The sequence below is a fragment of the Anticarsia gemmatalis genome, chromosome 12 (assembly GCF_050436995.1).
Source record: "Anticarsia gemmatalis isolate Benzon Research Colony breed Stoneville strain chromosome 12, ilAntGemm2 primary, whole genome shotgun sequence".
NCBI classification, from domain to species: domain Eukaryota; kingdom Metazoa; phylum Arthropoda; class Insecta; order Lepidoptera; family Erebidae; genus Anticarsia; species Anticarsia gemmatalis.
This window is the reverse complement of record NC_134756.1, coordinates 11,199,516-11,219,834: the sequence shown is the minus strand read 5'-3', so window position 1 is coordinate 11,219,834 and position 20,319 is coordinate 11,199,516. Positions and strand designations below refer to the sequence as shown.

Here is a 20,319-nt window from a genome sequence, read left to right as displayed (position 1 = left end):
TTTAATTAGTAGACACATTGAATATGCTAAATCAAAACAATATTAGGACGATTGCCACATCCATTGTTTCAGTAGAGGTCAAGTTGCCGACGTTAGCATTGACATGAGTACTTCAAGAACACAGTAAAACAGGTGATTGAAAATCATTCTAATTTATAGTTTTTTAACTATGTCGTAAAAAATTTGATAGTTCAAAGTCCAAATATAAAATGTTTTAGGTATCTGCAAAGGGTTCAAGAGAAATTCATTCATTTTCACAATCATTACATTATATTCTTAATACGACTAGCTTTCACTTCTCGTATGTTTGAGTCAACGGTATTAGCTGTTTTTGGTCTAATATATTCATTTCACTCAATCTTTTACAATCTACTAGTAATTTAGCCATCCTTTTCGTACTGCTTGATACAAGTTTGATTCCCATCATCTTACGTTCTTATCATATTTCACAATCTTCATCTTTTACGCCGTCGCGCGTCGCTTTACTTCAAGCATAAATATATTAACATGTTCCAATTACTTTACATACCTACAAAACCCTTTGACCCACCAAAACCATTACTTATACATTTAACATTTTAAGTGATAAACAAAATTAAAATTAACCAATGCCTGTAAAAACTTGCCGATCATCATTACACGTCATACAAAAATTAAAAGATCGGGAACCAATATCAGGGCAAAGGTCACACAAAAGTATCAGAAATACAAAAGGCATGTGGTATAACTATGGTATGCAACGATAAAAATCAATATGACCCCAATGAATTGAGCAATCGTATGGAATAAAATAATGATTCAGTAATTGTAATGTCCAAATAAAATGTTAATTTATGAATTTGTTGGTTTGCTGTGACGTACGGAATTTCCAATTTAATTACATGACGTGAAATGAGGAAACATTGTTTCGATACAATCATTCTTTTAGTATTTGTGGTTTCGTACCAAATTCATGATTTATTTGTTCAATATGTTTATCATTTTATGACATTGCATACCTGCAGGCGTACATATTTTCAGGTTTGGTTTTGACGACTGAACAGCTGCTAAAATATGCGTAAAATGTTTTGAACCAATAATAAAACAAAAAAGTGCATTTTGTAGTTAATAAACTTTAAGCTTTTAATTAAAACTGGAACTTCGTATTGAAAATGCAATCCACAATTTTTTCCAGTGCTTTAACCCTCATGTATCAAGATAACTTGTCAAGATAGATCTTGATGTGTCATTAATTGAGTCTTTCACAACCTTTGGCTTTGCAATGAAACTTATATTTTTAAGATTATCTTCTGGGCCAATCATAGATGATTAAAAAGTGTAGTCACCGCCAATTTCACCACCACCGGATTTAGATTTAGTAATTAGGGAACCAAGTGGTTGATTCTTATTTTTCTCTCTCTCAGGGAACCTAATTATTCCAAAAAATTGTTTATGTGCAAATAGTATTTGGATAATACAATCGAATCACTGACCTTTCACAATTAGAAATAGAAATGGACTAATTTAAAAATACTTATACGACTAGGGATCTCTAATATATTGACAATATACGCCAAAAGACCTTGATATAAATACCTTTTTACAGAAATGTTAATTAATTGGTCGTCTGAGTTCGTTCAAGCATTACGCTCAGTAAAATCAATTCAACAATAATGGCTTCATCTGAAATGGATGACAAAAATGTGCCAGGTGTTTCATCCCTAAAAGGAGATGAAGTGGTCATCAGTGGAATTTCGGGAATGTTTCCCAATTCAGGCAGTGTTTTGGATTTTATGGACAACCTTTATAATAAGGTAAGATAAAAATATAACAAAAGTTACAATAATATCGGGGGACAATGAAATTGGTTTTAATGTATTTTGTTTAAAAGTGATAGTTACTCAGGCTCTTAGATAATGTGATAAAATGAGTGCAGTAAAGAGAAATCATGAAAAAAGAAAAAAAATACTTTTAGAAGAAGATGAATCAGAAAAATCAAAGGTTGAATGTATATTATTCGTAATATTAGTGAATAAGATAAAGTTAAAATTATGATTCAGGTTGACATGGTCACAACTGATGAACCTAAATGGAAACTCAACGATCCAGATGTACCTAAGCACATGGGCAAAATCAAAGGCACTGACAAGTTTGATGCCCAGTTCTTTGGAGTTACCTTTCATTTAGCTTGTGTTTTGGAACCTATGGGAAGAAAACTTCTGGAACATACTTATGGAGCCATCTTAGATTCAGGTAAAGTTTATTTTTATTATTTGAAAACATTTAACATCAGTGCAAATGACAAAGACTGGAAACGTGAAAACATTGAATACGCAGAAAACCAGCGTATTCATAAGCTTAAAAATAATTGCAACAGAAGAAGAAACCGGGAGCGAATATATTTGCAGCGAAAGTTTGGCAATAAAATTTAATACTATAAATATTAAAATTATACCATAAAATAAACAAACACATTAAAATAATTTCGAAACGACGAGTGTGCACTTGATATCCATTATTGATATTAATAGTTCCACATTAACGATTGGGGTCAAGCAATTTACAATAAACCCAAATTGCTCAACACTGCAGCAAAGTATCTGTTTATGTATTTTGCAGCCATTTTCAACAGTCCATTGCCAAACTAATTTCAATTTGGTTTTGATAATAAATTTCATATTTTTAGGTACGAGTCTGCAGTCTCTAAGGGGCAAAAGAGTTGGAGTATTTGTTGGGTCAGCTTTTTCAGATAATAGCTCCCTTATTATGTACGATGTCAGCAAACGCAGTGATTTCATCGTGAACGGGTATGTCATCATTTTTATGTATTTTTAATATAATAGGTATGGTTCTCTAGTCTGAAAAATATAAAACAAAGAAACTTTAACATTTCACATTCTTAGTTTAGGAGCCTAATAATTACAGTCCGTTGATATTATTAGCATATTATACAGCCCTTCGATGATTCACGAAATTATGTTGCTTAACAACATGTTATGCTTTACTTACTAACAATGTATCATAAACCAATTTTTAATGCCAAGAAAAATTATGTTTTTTACAGAGGTAGCAAAGCTATGTTGGCCAATCGAATTTCCTACTGGATTGATGGAAAAGGTCCTTCATACGGGTTGGATTATGCTGATGCCAGTTCTGCTGCCTGCTTGGAAATAGCATTCAGGGCTATACAATCTGGAGAATGTGATGCTGCTATCGTCGGTGGATGTAACTACGGGATTCATCCTAATTTGACCTTGAACTTGAGGAGGTAACTAACACTATATAATACTGTACTGAATTAATTAAGTAATTGAAAAGAACGCAGTTTGTATATTATGTAAATTTGTCAGACAATCAACAACTAATATCAAAATTATTGAATTTTATCTGGTACTGTTGTCTGTAGTTGTCATCTATTTACGCTGGTTAACATTCAAGTCAGCTGCATCAACTAAGAGCTTACTATGGCTCGTGAAAATGAAGTTTCATATAATATTAAAGATGTTCGTTTATGACCTTTCTCTTTTCTATATTGACTTGAAACAGGCAATATTGCATAAACAAGCCTTAAATTATATTATTGTACGATAATTTGACCGTCGTTTTTGTCAATAGCGGATAGAGATGTGGACAAAAAGCAAACGAAATTTCAACCAAAACTCGTTTTCAACGATTATAGTTAGGACGCTTGATAGACAATAACATTATTAACAGTCTTTCCCTTGCAATATTCAAATAATGCTTTTTCCCTTCTTTAATAAACGCTATAAATAGTCCTAATGTAACTTCAAAACAATTCAATACTTGTACTTACAAATTACTTTCATACGTTTTGAACATCATCATTTAAACATCATGTATATTGAACATGAAACATAGGTATAGGTAAATTTTAAAATTCGATGACGATATTCGCAAATAATTTTGGCAGTCATTGTTTACTGCAATTCATTTAACGTGTCGAAAACGTTGTTATAAACTGGAACGTAGTTTTATGCTTATTTCTAAACGTAGTTATATCATCCAATCTAGATAACAATAGGCGGATATGGGATCGATGGAAAGGTTAATTAAGGTAGATATTATGTAAAATGTTATAATTTCTAATTAAAATTCACTTTGCTTATTATAATAATAAAAATGCTTCAGTATGTTAGCTAACTACACGTGTCCTGTATATATTAGTTTTCTAATAATTTTGACAGCAAAACTTAAGAAGATTATTTTATCTTTAGATTTGATTTCTTCCCTAAGAGCCTTTTAGAAACCTAAGAACTCAGAGCTGTGGATAAAATAATGTTCCATGTGTGTGTTCAAAATATTAATTTATCATTTTGGTTATGATAATTTCATTGTTTAAAACTCATAAATTAAATTATGACTTTTATTCTACTATACTAAAATTATTGCGTAATTAAACTATACAAAATGATTGTCAACTACTTTCACAAAACACCGAGTACAAAGATAGGGAGAGAAACATTGAGAGACTAAGCAAGTATCAATATTATTTGCTAAATAATAGATATCCTCTTTTTTACTTTTAGAGCCGGCCTCTTGTGTTTGGATGGAAAGACGAAATGTTTCGACAAGAATGCAGATGGATACGTTAGAGCTGATGCAGTCAATGTGGTATTCTTGCAGAGAGCTATGGATGCCCACAGGTTAGTCACTTAAAACATCTTTGACTCATTTAATTGTTGTTGGTTAAAGACATTTACAATTAAATAAGAAAAAGACGTGATTTTATGAATGTATGTATGTAAATTATGATTTCCAACACCTGAAGGCAAAGAACAAAAATACTATTACCATTAGTGTTGTAAACTGTTTAACTAACTGTTTTTAAAACTATTGGTATGGGTGTTGAAGACAAACTAAAAAACCGCCAAAAACTAAAAGATTAAAAAACAATTATAATTTTTGTTATTTATCTAGTAATAGAGTTATTTTTATGTCGACTTATTTCCGTGCAAAAGCTAGTGTTAATAATATACCTATTACTCATACTAACTTATGACCTTGTTGCGTACCTATTTAGAATTTGAAGTATTTTAAATCTAAATTCTAAATATAAAGGAATTTTACCTGCTTTTGTTTGAAACTTATTTTTCATTTTCCGCAATAAAATGAAAGTCCGCTTTTTACTTACTTAAAATACTTTAAATTAAAACTGTTTACATATATATTTTTTGGCTGTTTAATATTCGCTTTGAACGGTTTCAATTAGTCGTTTACTTTATATGAATGTTACCTATATTGTGTTACTATGCCGAACTTTTAATGCTAAAAAAGCATAAGTTGTCTCATGTTTACTGTATCTTACGCCCTTCTTCTTTTGACTTTACGAACTCTTCCTTAGCTCTGGTTGTATCAATTTTTCAGTCAAACTTAGGTATAATGTAGTTTTATGTAATAGGTTCTCATTTTACTCAAACAGTCAGTTCTTTTGCTCGACGGCGATCATTAAGATAAATAGCTTGACAATAAATTCAATAATTCAGAGAATAAATTCATAACATAAGATCATCTATACTAATACTAATATACTAATATAATAAAGCTGAAGAGTTTGTTTGTTTGTTTGATTGTTTGTTTGTTTGTTTGTTTGAACGCGCTAATCTCAGGAACTACTGGTCCGATTTGAAAAATTCTTTCAGTGTTAGATAGCCCATTTATCGAGGAAGGCTATAGGCTATATAACATCACGCTACGGTCATAACGAGCGGAGTAGCAATGAAAAATGTTACAAAAACGGGGAAAATTTTGACCCATTCTCTTAGGTGACGCAAGCGAAGTTGCGCGGGTCAGCTAGTACTTTATATTTATACTAGCGGACCCGACAGACGTTGTCCTGTCTACGCGTCTTTAATTTGAAAATTTTAAACTTTTTTTAATAACTTAAACCATTCTCAGATCCCCTTGAACACACACAAAAAATTTCATCAAAATCGGTCCAGTCGTTTAAGAGAATTTCAGTGACATACACACTTACAGAAGAATTATATATATAAAGATTTATATAATATTTTTAATAAATATCAGTAAAACAGGTCATGTCAGTGTGTCTTTCAAGTATAATTCACTGGAGAGCGCGATAAATGAATGAAATACACAAAAATATTTCATTACATTGAATTCAGTAAATTCATCTACCTCGGATGTTTTATGAACCGACATATTTATTCATTTAAAATTTATTGCTGGCTACCACACGGCTAAAGAATTTTAATGACGTTTACTTTTCTCGCGTTTATTTTCGAGTTCGAATGTACTTTAAAAATTCATTTTATACATATGCATGCAGTAATGTCTGGCGTTTCATTATTTATTCGTGGTTATCGTGAAAAACGTAGGCAACAATAAATTATTTTTACTTTATATTTTATTTTAAGATATCATTATTTTTTATTTATTTATTTATTTATTTTAAACTTCATATACATGTGTATATAGGCGGACTTAATGCCAAAGGCATTATCTACCAGTCTACCTTAGGGTGATGCAGAGATTGAAAGAAGTAGGTGTTTAAAAAAATAAAAATAAAGGACGTTAAGAACCAGTTTTACCAATAAATAAAAATAAGGTCATGTATGTACGTGTACTTAAATATAAATAGGTTTATACATACATAATGATTAACAAATAACAAATATTAAATACATATACCCATATACATAAATAAATAATAAAATATACTATATACTGAATTATACAATATATATTATGAATAATAAATATATATAAATAAAAACTAAGACGAGTGTGACGATTCTGCTACTTGTTTTAACAAGAGATTCCGCACTTTGCTCTTAAACGTATGACGGTTAGTGGACATCCTGATTTCAAGAGGGAGCGCATTCCATAATAAAACCGATTGGACAGGAAAGGAAGAGTTGACAAACCCAGAAGTATGAGATGGACATAGAAGAAGAAGATTGTTTGAGGAACGGAGGTTACGGTTGTGATTGTCGCACAGATATTGAAAGTAGGGAGTTAGGTAGGCTGGGGGAGTAGATTTTTTCACTAGTACAATTCTGTCTAGTCGGCACTATCGAGTATCGAGAGTATGACAGTAGAAACGTATTGCAAAAATAGTTTCTACGGCGCTTGCTATAGGCCCCATCAAGAAAACAAATATAATATATATTTTCGATAGTCGATATTGATAGAGAATCACGCTACAGTTGTTTGCCAATTTCTTTTCGATTTTCTGTTGAAATAGTAAAAGTTTTCGTGCCTAGGATACATCGATATCGATGAGCTTTTAGACATATTAACGAGAAATAGGACAAAACAAACATATTCTCTTTCATAATATTAGAGAGAGAGTAAAAATTTTAGGTGTATAATCACAAACTTTTCTTCAAACAGGGTATATGCCGAAGTATATCACGCTAAAGGAAACTACAAAATGAGGCCAGACGCCGCATTCCTACCATTGCGTGAACCTGAGGATATTGAAGAATTTTTAAGTGAAGTTTATTCAGAAACCAACATTGATCCCAAACAAGTTGAATATGTAGAAGCTCACGGCGCAGGTAAAGTTGTTTTAAACTATTCTTGTGAACTACTTAAAATGTAGTTATTTGTTTAGTTATCTGTAGAGTAAGAGTCAGTTTCACACTTTACTAATACGTCAAATATAGATCATATAATTGTATATAACCTTTAAATATAAAAACAGCTGTCAAGACTTAGTTTAATAAAATGTCTGATAGTTATCCAGAAATACTAAAACCTCAGATATAAAACATTTTGTGCAGTTATGTCAACGATAAAATGCAACTTAGGCATGTTTAAAATGTGCTATAACATAAATCAGACGACTTCTTATTTTTAAAGAGCTCATAAAAAAAACTATTAAATTCTTCGCTTTTTTAATAAAGTAAGAATTCAATTGATAATGCACATAAAACTGGATTTTAATAGTTTTACAATGCACAAAATAATATAATATTAACTAATAAAATGTTTTTATTACAGCGATTGCACAGGCCGATGAAAATGAGTTAAAAGCCATTAGCAATGTTTTTGCTAAGGATAAAACTATTAAAATCGGTAGTGTTAAATCAAACATGGGACATAGCGAATCCGCTTCTGCAATTTGTTCACTCACAAAGGTATTGTATTCTTTAAAATTCTATTTATTTCATGAATATTCTTATTTAACACATAAGTCGTAAATGACTTATAATTTGTGCAAAAATAGAAATATCGCCAACAAAAAATACAAAAAGCAAATATGTTATATGATTTCACGTCACTCAAATTGATATAAGCAAGCAAAACTTTTTATTATAAACAAATTTAAGCAGACTTTGCTTAGGGTATTTAAAATATTAAAAAGAAATTAAATGGAAACAAAAAATTAATAAAAGAAAAGCACAATACATGCGCCAAATTAACCAAATCTCCTCCGATATCCACCGTCGTATTCAAAGAAAATACTCATGAAGTCACAATGCAATTTTATTTCAGCTCTGTGTAGCTTATCACAAAGGTAAATTGCCTGCAAACCTACACTACAACGAGCCTCAGGTTCAAATTCCCGCAGTACGCGACGGAAGGATCCAAGTGGTGTCGGAACATGCAACTTTTGATAGAGGATTCACTGCGCTTAACAATTTCTCTTTCACCGGTGCCAATTTCCATGTTGTGTTAAAAGGACATTATAAACCAAAGGTAAGTGTTGTAAGGCATTTTTCTGATTCAATTAAGCTGTGTAATGTTACTGTATGCGAGTGATTCCTACAGCAGAAATTTTAAATTTGAGTCGTTCCTGTATTTTATTGCATGTCGAATAAAAAAAGCGGGTTTTATTTTAACTTTTAGGGTGATGTTGTTCAACTTCATAATACTTTTGTTTTCTGAATCCAATTTATAATTGTAATATTTACTTCTATATTTTTCATATTATTTTATGCAACTTATATTTCTGGAGTTATAAACGCTCGATATTGATTGAAATTCTAAAGTTACTATTTTTTCACAGAACATCGAAAAATATAACTGTCAAATTCCTCGCCTGATTCTTGCTTCTGGAAGACAAGAGTCTAGCGTTCAAAAGATAATCGACTTGATGAAGGATCATCCAATAGATCCTGAAGAAATCGGTCTGCTACATAAAGTTTATGAGAACGACATTCCCGGACATACTGGAAGAGGCTACGTCATTATTGGTAAGTCTAAAGACTACAATTTATAGATATAGTTTGTAGACACTACTAAGGTAATTACACATTTATATTTAGTTTTTATTGGACAAGTATGAACTTTTTGTCCCCAAGATAATGTAATTTTAAGATAGGCTTGCCATTTTGACAAATTTCCGACATTATTTATGCAATCAACATTATTAGCCGAATAATATTCATGCAGTCAGAAGTCGGAACGCGTATTTTATATATTTTTTTAAAAGGATACATCATGTTGACGTAATATTCTTCAGCTATAGAGTTATTACTCTGCTGTTACTTAACGACCAAAGTATATAGGCTTGTTGATGTTAGGTTTGTGAATCCGGTCATTAAACAACAGCCATCAGAAATGGGTAGCCATGATTAATTATGTTTCTGCATCACCTTTATCAACAAGGTCATGATCTGGCTTATCGTTTTATACATTACCTCAAGGTCATTTTTCAAACAATTAATTTTAATTATTATTTTGAAGGACGGCACAAATTCCAGGGATCGTAATGAGTACAAATTGCGGCCATTAGTCTTTAACAGTCAACTTGGAAATGAAGTACCTTCATTAATTCTGTTACATTGTTTAATATTCCCGTTTTGTACTTTTACAATGATTTAGTTGTTTGTTATATAAAGGGTTGCTTTATATAATCAATTGGTATCAGATTGTAATTACTTTGGACTTCGACTCGCTACAGTCTTTACACAAAACGAACGTCGTTGTCGCACCAATTCTAAAAGATTTTTATCATATTCATAAGTTTAAAATTGTTAGCAATTTCATTTCTTTTTTTTCTTGGTGTTCTTTTAAGAGGTTTGACTAAATTGGTTGACATCTTTACAAATAATTCTTCTGTGATCAAAGAAAAATCAAGTAAAAAAATACATTACACTTGAAAAGCGATATTTGATATCAACAGTCAGACAGAAAAAGAAGAAGCACAGTCAAAAAACATTAATAAAATATGATAATTTCTGCGACTCCAACAAAAGCGTTGTATTAAACTTGTTAAAAATGTTCGTGAATGTCGTACAAAGCAGCAAATGATTATACAGGTCGTTGACAGGTTGTTCACCTGTTGTTCTTTAAAGTTTAACTTATGAAAAATGTATATTGTGCACCATATTTTATTAAAAACTTGCTCCTTCACGCGTTCTACACGCGTTCATTTTCTATTTCAACCAAAGTTGATTGTTTATATTATTTAACAATTGGCGTGAAAATTATATCATCTAATAAAAGGTTAGAAATTATCTATTTTCCTAATCTTATTAAAATCAGTTAAGTTTTTGTATGAAAGACTAACAAACATACATACACACATATTATATACAATCACAAGCGGACCCGACAGACGTTGTCCTGTCTACACGTCAAAAAAACATTGTCCAGCGTACAAAATTGTGAATCTAAACCATTCTCAGATCCCCTTGAACACACACAAAAAATTTCATCAAAATCGGTCCAGTCATTTATGAGAAGTTCAGTGACATACACACTTACAGAAGAATTATATATATAAAGATTTATACGCGAGTATTATTTGCCTTATAAATGAAAAAAACGTGTAAATACTATTTCTTAGATAGTATATTTATACTATGTAGTAAGAGTATATTATAAATGTATTGCTTAAAGTGCACACAAGGTATTAGGGTTAACGTATTGGCAATATCTATAATGAAAAATAATATTTTAATGAAATTTAGCAATAACCACAAAGTATCTTAGATCTCCCGAGAAAATCATGAAATGTAGATATTATAGTTAATAAGAAGTATTATTATTCTGCAATTTACAGTTCCAATCCATACTAATATTATAAATGCGAAAGTAACTCTGTCTGTCTGTCTGTCTGCTACTCAATCACGCTTAAACTACTGAACCAATTTGCATGAAATTTGGTATGGAGATACTTTGATACCCGAGAAAGGTCATAGGCTATAGCCTATGACCTTTCTCGGGTATCAAAGTGCTCCTTTAGGTCGTAGCGTGATGATATATATATCATCACGCTACGACCTAAAGGAGCAGAGTACCAGTAAAAAATGTTACAAAAACGGGGAAAAATTTCACCCATTCTCTCTTATTGGACGCAAGCGAAGTTGCGCGGGTCAGCTAGAATGATATATGCATACATTAAGTAATAGAAATAACATTTTATTACTTAAGTAATTCCACGGCAATCACCAAATTCGTTAATACTAATAATACATACATACATTGGTAATGATAAACATAAAATATTTCTTTCTCTTTCAGATTCAAATGAAAACAAGGAGACAGTAAGTCTATCTGAGAGTGTGGACTACTATCCGGGAGTTAAGCGCCCGTTATGGTTCATCTACAGCGGTATGGGATCGCAATGGGCTGGCATGGGAGCTGATTTGATGAGAATACCTACTTTTGCGAAGGCAATTCACAAGTAAGTATTATTCCGATCTTAAATATTTTTGTTGGTATGAAAATAATAGTTAATAGTGTAAAGATAGATGACTAAAACTGTAGAAAACATGTGACGAAATTTCGACGACGAGCTTCAATCCCGAACTTCACTACAATCCCTGGAAATATTAATCGTTTCCGATATTTATGACACTTACAAATTTTTATTATGATATTTATAGGCTAGAAATATAAATATTGTGAAAAAACTGTAGAGATAAATTAAGAATGCACAGAAGCAGTATTAATACCAAACAAAATTTTAAGCGCTTAAATTTTTGAATTTGGCCTAATCCAACAATACAATAAATTCAGACTAGAAACAAAAAGAACTACACAAATACATTTACAATCGTATTTCGGTTCAGCCATTTTTTTCCAAAATTAATATTCACAAGGCCGCTTTTAGTTTTCGTTACATTAACTCCGTATTATATTGTTACGTCATGTGTAAAAAGCAGATTATTTTTAAATCTCACGTGTTTACAGAATGCTTAGATATTTCGAGGCACAATAACTGATAGAAATACTTTTTCTTTGTTGATGCAATATTTCATATTTATTTTCGCACTCGGTGTTATTAAATAAAGTGCCAATGGTCTGGTGACCTGTGCATTATTGAATGCTGTTATTGAATTGTATGTATTGCTTCGTATTTTACGTATAGGCTGATATTAATACGTCAGAAGTATATCGCACTATATAAGGCTACGTGTTAAGAGCTCTCTCCTAATATGAGGGGTCACTGAACCTGTCTACTATAACAATAATATATTATATTAAAGTTACAATAGGTTTATTCTGCAGAAATAAAATTTTAAAATAAAATAAAACATTTGCAAACACAAACTTGACCACATTTAAAACGCTACACTTTACTACAGAATGCATCAAAACTAGCCAGGTAAATCAATCAAATTTTTGGTTAGTGATTAACCTAGGCTCAAAGTTTTTAAGCCGTTTTTAATTTTTTTAAACAGCCGCGTCTTACTTTTAATTAACATTCCGAAGTATGGAGCCTATCTTGATAAGCGGTCACCCATCTATAAAATGACCGCGCTACGGGTTGCTTAACCAAGACCGATTACCGACCAGCGAGCGCAACGGGCTATGAGCACCGCTCCAAGTATTGGGAAATCCATTTCCTCATTCAGCAAGACTTGATAAACGATACAAAAACTTGAATCCGAAATTCCAGACATTTATTTCTTTACTCTTTGGAGTATAAGGCCGAAGCTATCAACTTATTATGATAGATTGCCTTTGTTAATAGTTAGTAACCTTGGAACAGCGATTAGGGTCAAATACTTCGATGTTTCTTGAAAAGATTTTGTAGATAATGTTTAATCTGGGGGCACGGAAGTGCCCCCGCAAGTCGAGCAAAAAAAAGCGGCACGGCCGTACTATCCTTTTCTCGAAGCAATTCGGGCTATTTTTGACACCCCTATAATTTCGTTGTGGATGAAACAAGAAGCCTGAATTTTCAGCAACTAATCAGTAATTGTATAAACACGGTATATTTAAAATTTCAGTCAATTTGAACCAGTAGTTTAAGAATGACAACTTGTTAAAGTTTCTGAATTTTGTCACTCACTGATTCACTGACTCACTGACTCACCGATCATCAAAAGTCTAAGGTACTTCTAGCAGACTTAGAAGCTTCAAATTTAGAATACAAATAGGGTTTAGTGTTTTAATCATGGGAAAAATTTAATATTTTCTAATTTCGGTTCAGTTTTCTAAATAAACTAACTGCAACAATAACTTTGTAATTCTATATAAATGTATAGGATTACAAGGTTACATTTGCAGTTAATGTATCATTATTACTGTAGAAAATAAAATAAATAGGTGTAGATAGGTACCTACTATATGAGGCATAACGGGAGGAGTATAGGGTGGGTAAGGGTGTTTAGCCCATGAAACTGAACAACATTCCCTTAGGAAAATATGTTGAATTATGAAAAAAAAAACGTCTTTACATACAAATTGGACTTATGTTCCCTCTACAAAAAGAAGTGAGATGCCATCAAAAACATTCTGTAAAATTCCCAAGTCTCGCCGTAAAAAGTTGTGAGATCGATATAATACCAAGTCGATTAATCTATTTAGTCTCTACTTAAAAGACCTTCTGTCTTAAGTTATCACGTATGTTATTATCATGCCAATTTAAAAAAAAATACTTTTAAAACAAAATAGATCGACTTGGTCATCGCAAGAAAACACAAATTCGCCATTAACATTTCGGGAGCATTAGCTTCTCGTCGTGCTGTGTAGTGTGAAACAAACTAATAATCAAATCATGCGATGGCCAGGTCGGTCTATTTGTTTTAAACGTATTTTTTTTTAAATTGGCATGATAATAACATACGTAATAACTTAAGACAGAAGGTCTTTTAAGTAGAGACTAAATAGATTAATCGACTTGGTATTATATCGATCTCACAACTTTTTACGGCGAGACTTGGGAATTTTACAGAATGTTTTTGATGGCATCACTTTTAAGTCAAGGGATCTAAACAACAGAACGACGAAATATGGTTGTTGTCGTCTTTATTCGCTTCAAGAACTGTTCAAAAAGATTTTGTTAATACAAATTACATTTACTTTTGAATGAATGAAATGAATCTATGATTAATTTCTTGCACCAATAAAATGTTTGGTACAACTAAGAAATGTTCTATTATCTCTGAAATCACTATCTCCCAAGTGTTTTTTCCAAAAATTTTGGTGACTTTTGACCAATTTGCATATTTTAATCTATTATTTCGTTATTATTTCACTTTAAGAATTTCATCAAAACCAGCTGCTTGATCAAACACTGTCTTAAAATGCTTTTAAATCGATACCAAACTAAAGATCTAATATCGATTTCAACTTATTTTTTGGCGTATATCTAGAGGAACGTTGACCTCAAAAAACTCCATCAAAATTCAATTCACTAATATTTTCTCAGGTGTCACAAGGTATTGGAATCGAAGGGGATCGATCTCATAAGAATTGTAACGGAACCAGACAATTCTATATTTGATAACACACTCAACGCTTTCGTGGGTATTGGCGCCGTGCAAATTGGACTCACTGATGTGATCAAGGAGATGGGTATTGTTCCTGATTCAATAATTGGTACGTATATTGGACGAAGTGGGGGAAATGGATTGAATTATTTCGGAATTTACAATACGTAGGTGTATTTTAACGTGTTAAATTGAGGACAATTTTTGCTTGCCTGTCGTTAACAGACACTATCCTCGCAAGAGTAAAGATCGTCAAATACCAGTTGCGCAGCTTATTTTTTGGTATCAGATGTCAGACAAAGAACAATAAATAGATGAAAACAGTTGTTAAAATTTCATCTTAAAAACTGTCTTAGTAATGAGTAAAAAACTAAAAACAAACTATCTGATACTTATCCAGAGGTAGTAAAACCGGGTTTACATAAAAGACTTGTGTATAGCGTAGTTAAACAGTAGTGTATAAAAGTACTCTATGTAACAATTACCTCTTACTCTTTTTAAGCTATTAATAAAAATTCATACAGACATGGTAATTCTACGAAACCCGGATAGCTCATTATGCACCCTCAGTTTTATCATTCATTTCGGTGTCTTAGAAAATTCACAAATACATAACTCGCGAATTTGAATCGAAGTCGGTGTTAACTTGAAAATTTAAATGGCAAAGATCTGTAACGCTAAAGAGTTTGTTTGAACGCGCTAATCTCAGGAACTACTTTTTCGAATTTAAAATATATATAATGTTGAATAGTCCATTTATTGAGAAGCTAAAAACTACTTCTAGACTAATAGGATCAACTATAAAACATGTCGTTAAAAAAAGATTGAAGTCGCTTGAATCGTATATACGGAAATTCAAACACCGTACTTAGATGAAGTTAAAAGTCGTATATTGTCAGTTTACGGTTACAGTCTATGAAAAGGATTACTTTATGAGTCACTTTAAAGTTCGTAATAGGTGTGTTTTCAACTGAACAGACACTTTTAAAGTATTCTTTCTAAGAACTTCTCAACTACTTTTTCTCGCATACAAACCACTAACCAAAAGTAGTTTTAGAACTTTTGTGTTAAAAAATACATTTTTTAACGGCTCTAGAATATTTTTATTCAGTTTATATGCAAAAATGCCACTAAATTGTTTATAGCTATTCATCAAAATCGTTTCACTGGTAGTAAATCACGGGTGAATTTAAAATGTTTTTGTTGTGGACAAAATGCCGGTTGTGTTCTCATATAAAAAGCGGTCGCTTAAACTTTTTTCGCGTGAAAAATGATAAACGATTTGAACCGATAAAATACTCTGATATACAGAAAATGTTAGGTTCATGATAATAAAAAATGAATGGAGCTTTCAATAAAGGTAATCAAAATCCCTCGGGTCAGATGTATAATCGTAAACAAATGGAGTCTAAAATTAGTAAAATAGCGTCTGGTTTCAACTGAAATATTTATTATTTAGGCTAGTAACTTAAATATTTTTCTGAATAATTGTTTTTTAACCAGATTATCAATATTATAAGTCTCAAAAGCATTTTTAATCTTATCTCTTCTATTGTTTTGTATCCTTTTATTTTGTTCATGTGATCTCTTTTGTTAAGTAAGAGTATGTTGCACGACACATACCGTGATTCGAATCTATTGGCATCTGACTGTATTGTTTTTACAAAAATTTAATATAGTAAGCAATGTTATGGATTGATTGATTATGAACACACAAGATAGAATAATGCGATAGGAAATACTGTTTAATGTTAAACATTGTTGTAACTTGAAACACTTTTTACAGGACACAGTCTCGGTGAGATGGCATGTGCGTATCACGATGATACTTTCACTGCCGAAGAATTGATTCTTGCTACCTACAGCCGAGGAAAAGTCGTGTTTGAAAGTCCCAAAGTTAAGGGATCTATGGCAGCCGTTGGTTTAGGATACAAAGCGGTAAGAACAACAAAAAATCTTGTTTAGGTGCTGACAGAATAAAATTATCAACCCATATACTGTCAGGACTTTGGCCTTTGCAATTATAAACGTTCGAATAAGAAAAATAATAATAGGTAAATTGTTAAAATTGCTTTATAACATTGTCTGGGATAAACTTGTGCCCGTAAAGTTCCTAATTTGTATAGTTAAGGTTGTGTTAATCCATAATTGTTGCTAAAATATGGCCCCGGGTATAAAACACGGGTAATCTATGCCTAGTCGTAGTGTTGGTATGGCTTATGAGATAAACAAAAGGGCTATACCGTGAGTCAGTACAAAAGTAAGCCTTTATCATGTGTTGACCAAGTTTTTCTTTTAGATCGTGAACCAATGTCACCCAGACATCGACATAGCCTGTCACAACAGCGCTGAATCTTCAACAATATCGGGACCTGCTGACAAAATGAAGGAGTTTGTGGGACAACTTACTGAACGCGGAATCTTTGCAAGAGAAGTTCCTTGTGGTGGAATCGCCTACCATTCTCGGTATATCGCGCATTGTGGTAAGTGGGAGGCTTCTTTTTTTTGGTTTAACTGGTTGTAATGGTTGTGTCTTAAAGTATTTGGGAACTTTGTTAATATTCTTACTAATATACAAATAATCTTCTTATAAATAAAAATAAATCGCCAATGTGTTGCTAAGTGCTAAATTCAAGAATGGCTAAACCAATTCTACTAATTGTTTTTGTAATCTTTAAGGCACGGGAAAGGTTTTTATGGACAAAAGAAATTCGTGAGCGGAACTGCGCGGATCAGCTAATAGATTATTTCGTAATATAACATAAAGTTCTAATATATTTCTTACTAAAATATTCCTAATGTGGAAAAAGATAAAATCAGAGTCAAATAACTATCACAAAGGCAATAAATAGTGAAAATAATTCAGTACACATAATTATCACTGACAAAACGAATAAAATATAAATGGCTACTGTGGTTTAAATATTAAAAAGCAATTGTACAAAATAATTAAACAAAGGACTAATAAAATACACACTTTCCATTATAAATTATTATATTTCACGGGTCGTGGACTTAATTGACACGAAAAATGTACTTCATTTTCTATTGTATTTTTTCTTCCGACCAGTATAATATCAATGACTGCCTCTGTGGCGCTGTGGTTTAGCTCGCCACGCCGTTGCCATTGCGTCGGAAGGACGAGGGTTCGATTCCCACACGGTACAATTATTTGTGGATCGCACAAATATTTGTTTCGGGTCTGGTTGTACTTTGTGTCCGTTGTTTGTATGTTTGTAAAAGTCCCTGCGACACAAGAGCAATTTTTAGTGCGGGAATTGTCTTTAAAAAAATACTTATAATACTTTAAGTTCATCGATTTTAGAACTTTAACGGGTTTCAAACGTGACTGCTAATTGATTTCGATTTGTAGGTTAAACAACAGTAAATACAATATTGTTCCTAGAATCCTCTGTGAAGGTATTTCTTGGTAGTAGTCCGCAATTGGCAGCAGTATTCAACTGTAATCAGGACCTTTTGTTCTACTGTTTGCTTGAGTACGTAAACTGTGTGTATTGACATCTTTGTCGAAGGTGTTAGTATTAACGACTTGTGTTGACGTTGTTGTGTAATGCTTTGCGATATAGCAATAGCTATACTTGTTTTGCAAACAACATATATATAACGAAATTCGTTTTAGTTACGCTATTTATAACTCAAGAACGCTTTCACTAATTCGACTTAATGTTTTTGTTAAATTGAATTTAAGACACGGGAAAAGTTTTAACGAAAGAAAAAATAAAGCTTGAGAACTATAAAAAAATATCGTTGTATATTATTTCTATCATTTTGTGTAAAAACTGCAGCATAATAAGGAATTGAAAATCGGATTTTCCAAAACAGACAAAATTCAAAGCATATCTATCAGTGATTACACTAGTGTGTAGCTGAACTTAAGTATTTCTTATTTCTGTCGTTGTGATTTGTTTGGGCTAGTTATGCCTATGCTTTAGTTCCGCAAGTTAGTAGTCAATCCAATACGACAATTTCAAATTATGATAAATATATGATGTTGCCTTTTCTAACATTTTCCGACATATTTCTGTTTTTTTCCCCAGGTCCGGAACTTCTAAGACGTCTCGGCGCCATCCTCAAAAACCCAAAAAAACGCAGCAGCAAATGGGTATCAACATCGCTACCCCAAGACAGATGGGACGAGCCCATAGCCCAGTACTCTTCAGCGGAATATCATACAAACAACCTGTTGGTAAGAATTTACATACTGTGAGAGAAATGAAACAAACTCGAGTGTTTTTAAAACATTTACATGTGTTATTTTGAATGACTTGACAGCTCGATTGACGTCGGTTTCATCATGATTTTATTTTTATGGAAAAAGAAAAGGAAATACGATTTTCGTTTCACCAAAAAATATTATTTTGTATAACTCTTTTCAATTTACGGGTGTTTACATTTTGTTGGATCCTTTAAACATATTTTTATCATTTTATTGTAACTGTTTAACGAAATATTTACGTTTCATATTATTCCTATCTAGAATTTTTCACTAAACATTATCTTATCAATACTCGAAAGGAGCCGAATACTAAATAATTGTATCTTTTACCTTCATTTCTAACAGAGTCCAGTACTCTTCGAAGAAACGGCCAAGTTTATACCAGACAATGCTATATGCGTAGAAATAGCTCCCCACGGTCTTCTGCAAGCTATCCTGAAGAGGTCTCATAAGGATTGCACTCATATTCCGCTGACCAGACGTGGGAACAATGATGGTGTCAAATTCTTACTAGACGCTATTGGCAAGTGAGTAAAATATATTATACTTAAAGTTAGATTAACGCTTTATGGACAAGTGTCTGAAGCCCCATCTAAAAGATAAATTAGCAAATGTATGAAAAATTCTGTTAATATAATAAGCTAGACGTAAGACTGTAACGAAATAATAGTTTTTGTATTATATTGAGTAGTTTTAAGTTTCCTCCAAGTCTCAACTTTAGTGCAACCAAAATAAGATTTTGCTCCAAATAAAAAGTGTGGTAAAATAATTTAGTTAAAGTTTTCATTCCGCGAAGTTTGAAGCTTGATACTTAACTTTTTTAATGCAACAGGTGTACGAACCTATTTTTACCAATTCAAAGTTACTACAGTATCAAATTATTCATTTATTTATTTTAAATACAGTAATTTGTGAGTACCAATGCTGCAGTTAATTAATTAATTGTTAGTTTAGAAAGTAAAGCCAATTAAAAGCTGGCATCTTACGGGCAATTTTTTATTCTCGTAATTTTTCGCGATATAATCTATTACGAATTAAGTACTTTTCATTGACAAATGGTCAGACACTATTTTTTACCAGAATCGGATAGCAATTGACGTATTTTTTATTAAAATCAACGTCTTTAGATACTCATTCTTAACAACATTCCTAAAACCAAACTAGTCATACTCAATACTATCGATTGTAGAAAATCGCTCTACAGTAACAATTGAAAAATATTTGAAATCTTCAATAGCTTGACTATTCTGAACCAAACGTAAAATTTTTGTTTAGAATATACGAAGCCGGTGTCAACCCAAAGGTAGACGTATTGTACCCGAAAATAGAATTCCCTGTGTCAACGGAAACACCTCTTTTGTCTCACTTTGTAGAGTGGGAACACAGCGAGGATTGGTGAGTTTGTATTTTATTCAAAGTTTCTTTTAATTATTCAGAAGTCTTCAC

At 31.9% G+C, this 20,319-nt stretch overlaps 1 protein-coding gene across 1 annotated transcript in view; it reads left to right on the top strand.

Moving 5' to 3' along the window:
- Positions 1-1,612: 1,612 nt before the first annotated feature.
- LOC142977073 (fatty acid synthase-like) overlaps positions 1,613-20,319 on the top strand; it is a 49,231-nt gene continuing 30,524 nt past the window's right edge. The window contains exons 1-16 of the mRNA XM_076120764.1: positions 1,613-1,793; positions 2,040-2,232; positions 2,666-2,786; positions 3,044-3,247; positions 4,527-4,643; positions 7,354-7,520; positions 7,966-8,102; positions 8,461-8,664; positions 8,975-9,161; positions 11,437-11,599; positions 14,576-14,745; positions 16,423-16,574; positions 16,936-17,119; positions 18,695-18,843; positions 19,219-19,400; positions 20,149-20,268. Of these exons, the coding sequence (XP_075976879.1) occupies positions 1,653-1,793; positions 2,040-2,232; positions 2,666-2,786; positions 3,044-3,247; positions 4,527-4,643; positions 7,354-7,520; positions 7,966-8,102; positions 8,461-8,664; positions 8,975-9,161; positions 11,437-11,599; positions 14,576-14,745; positions 16,423-16,574; positions 16,936-17,119; positions 18,695-18,843; positions 19,219-19,400; positions 20,149-20,268 (2,591 nt within the window). The 5' untranslated portion in view covers positions 1,613-1,652. The remainder of the gene's footprint in view (positions 1,794-2,039; positions 2,233-2,665; positions 2,787-3,043; positions 3,248-4,526; positions 4,644-7,353; positions 7,521-7,965; positions 8,103-8,460; positions 8,665-8,974; positions 9,162-11,436; positions 11,600-14,575; positions 14,746-16,422; positions 16,575-16,935; positions 17,120-18,694; positions 18,844-19,218; positions 19,401-20,148; positions 20,269-20,319) is intronic.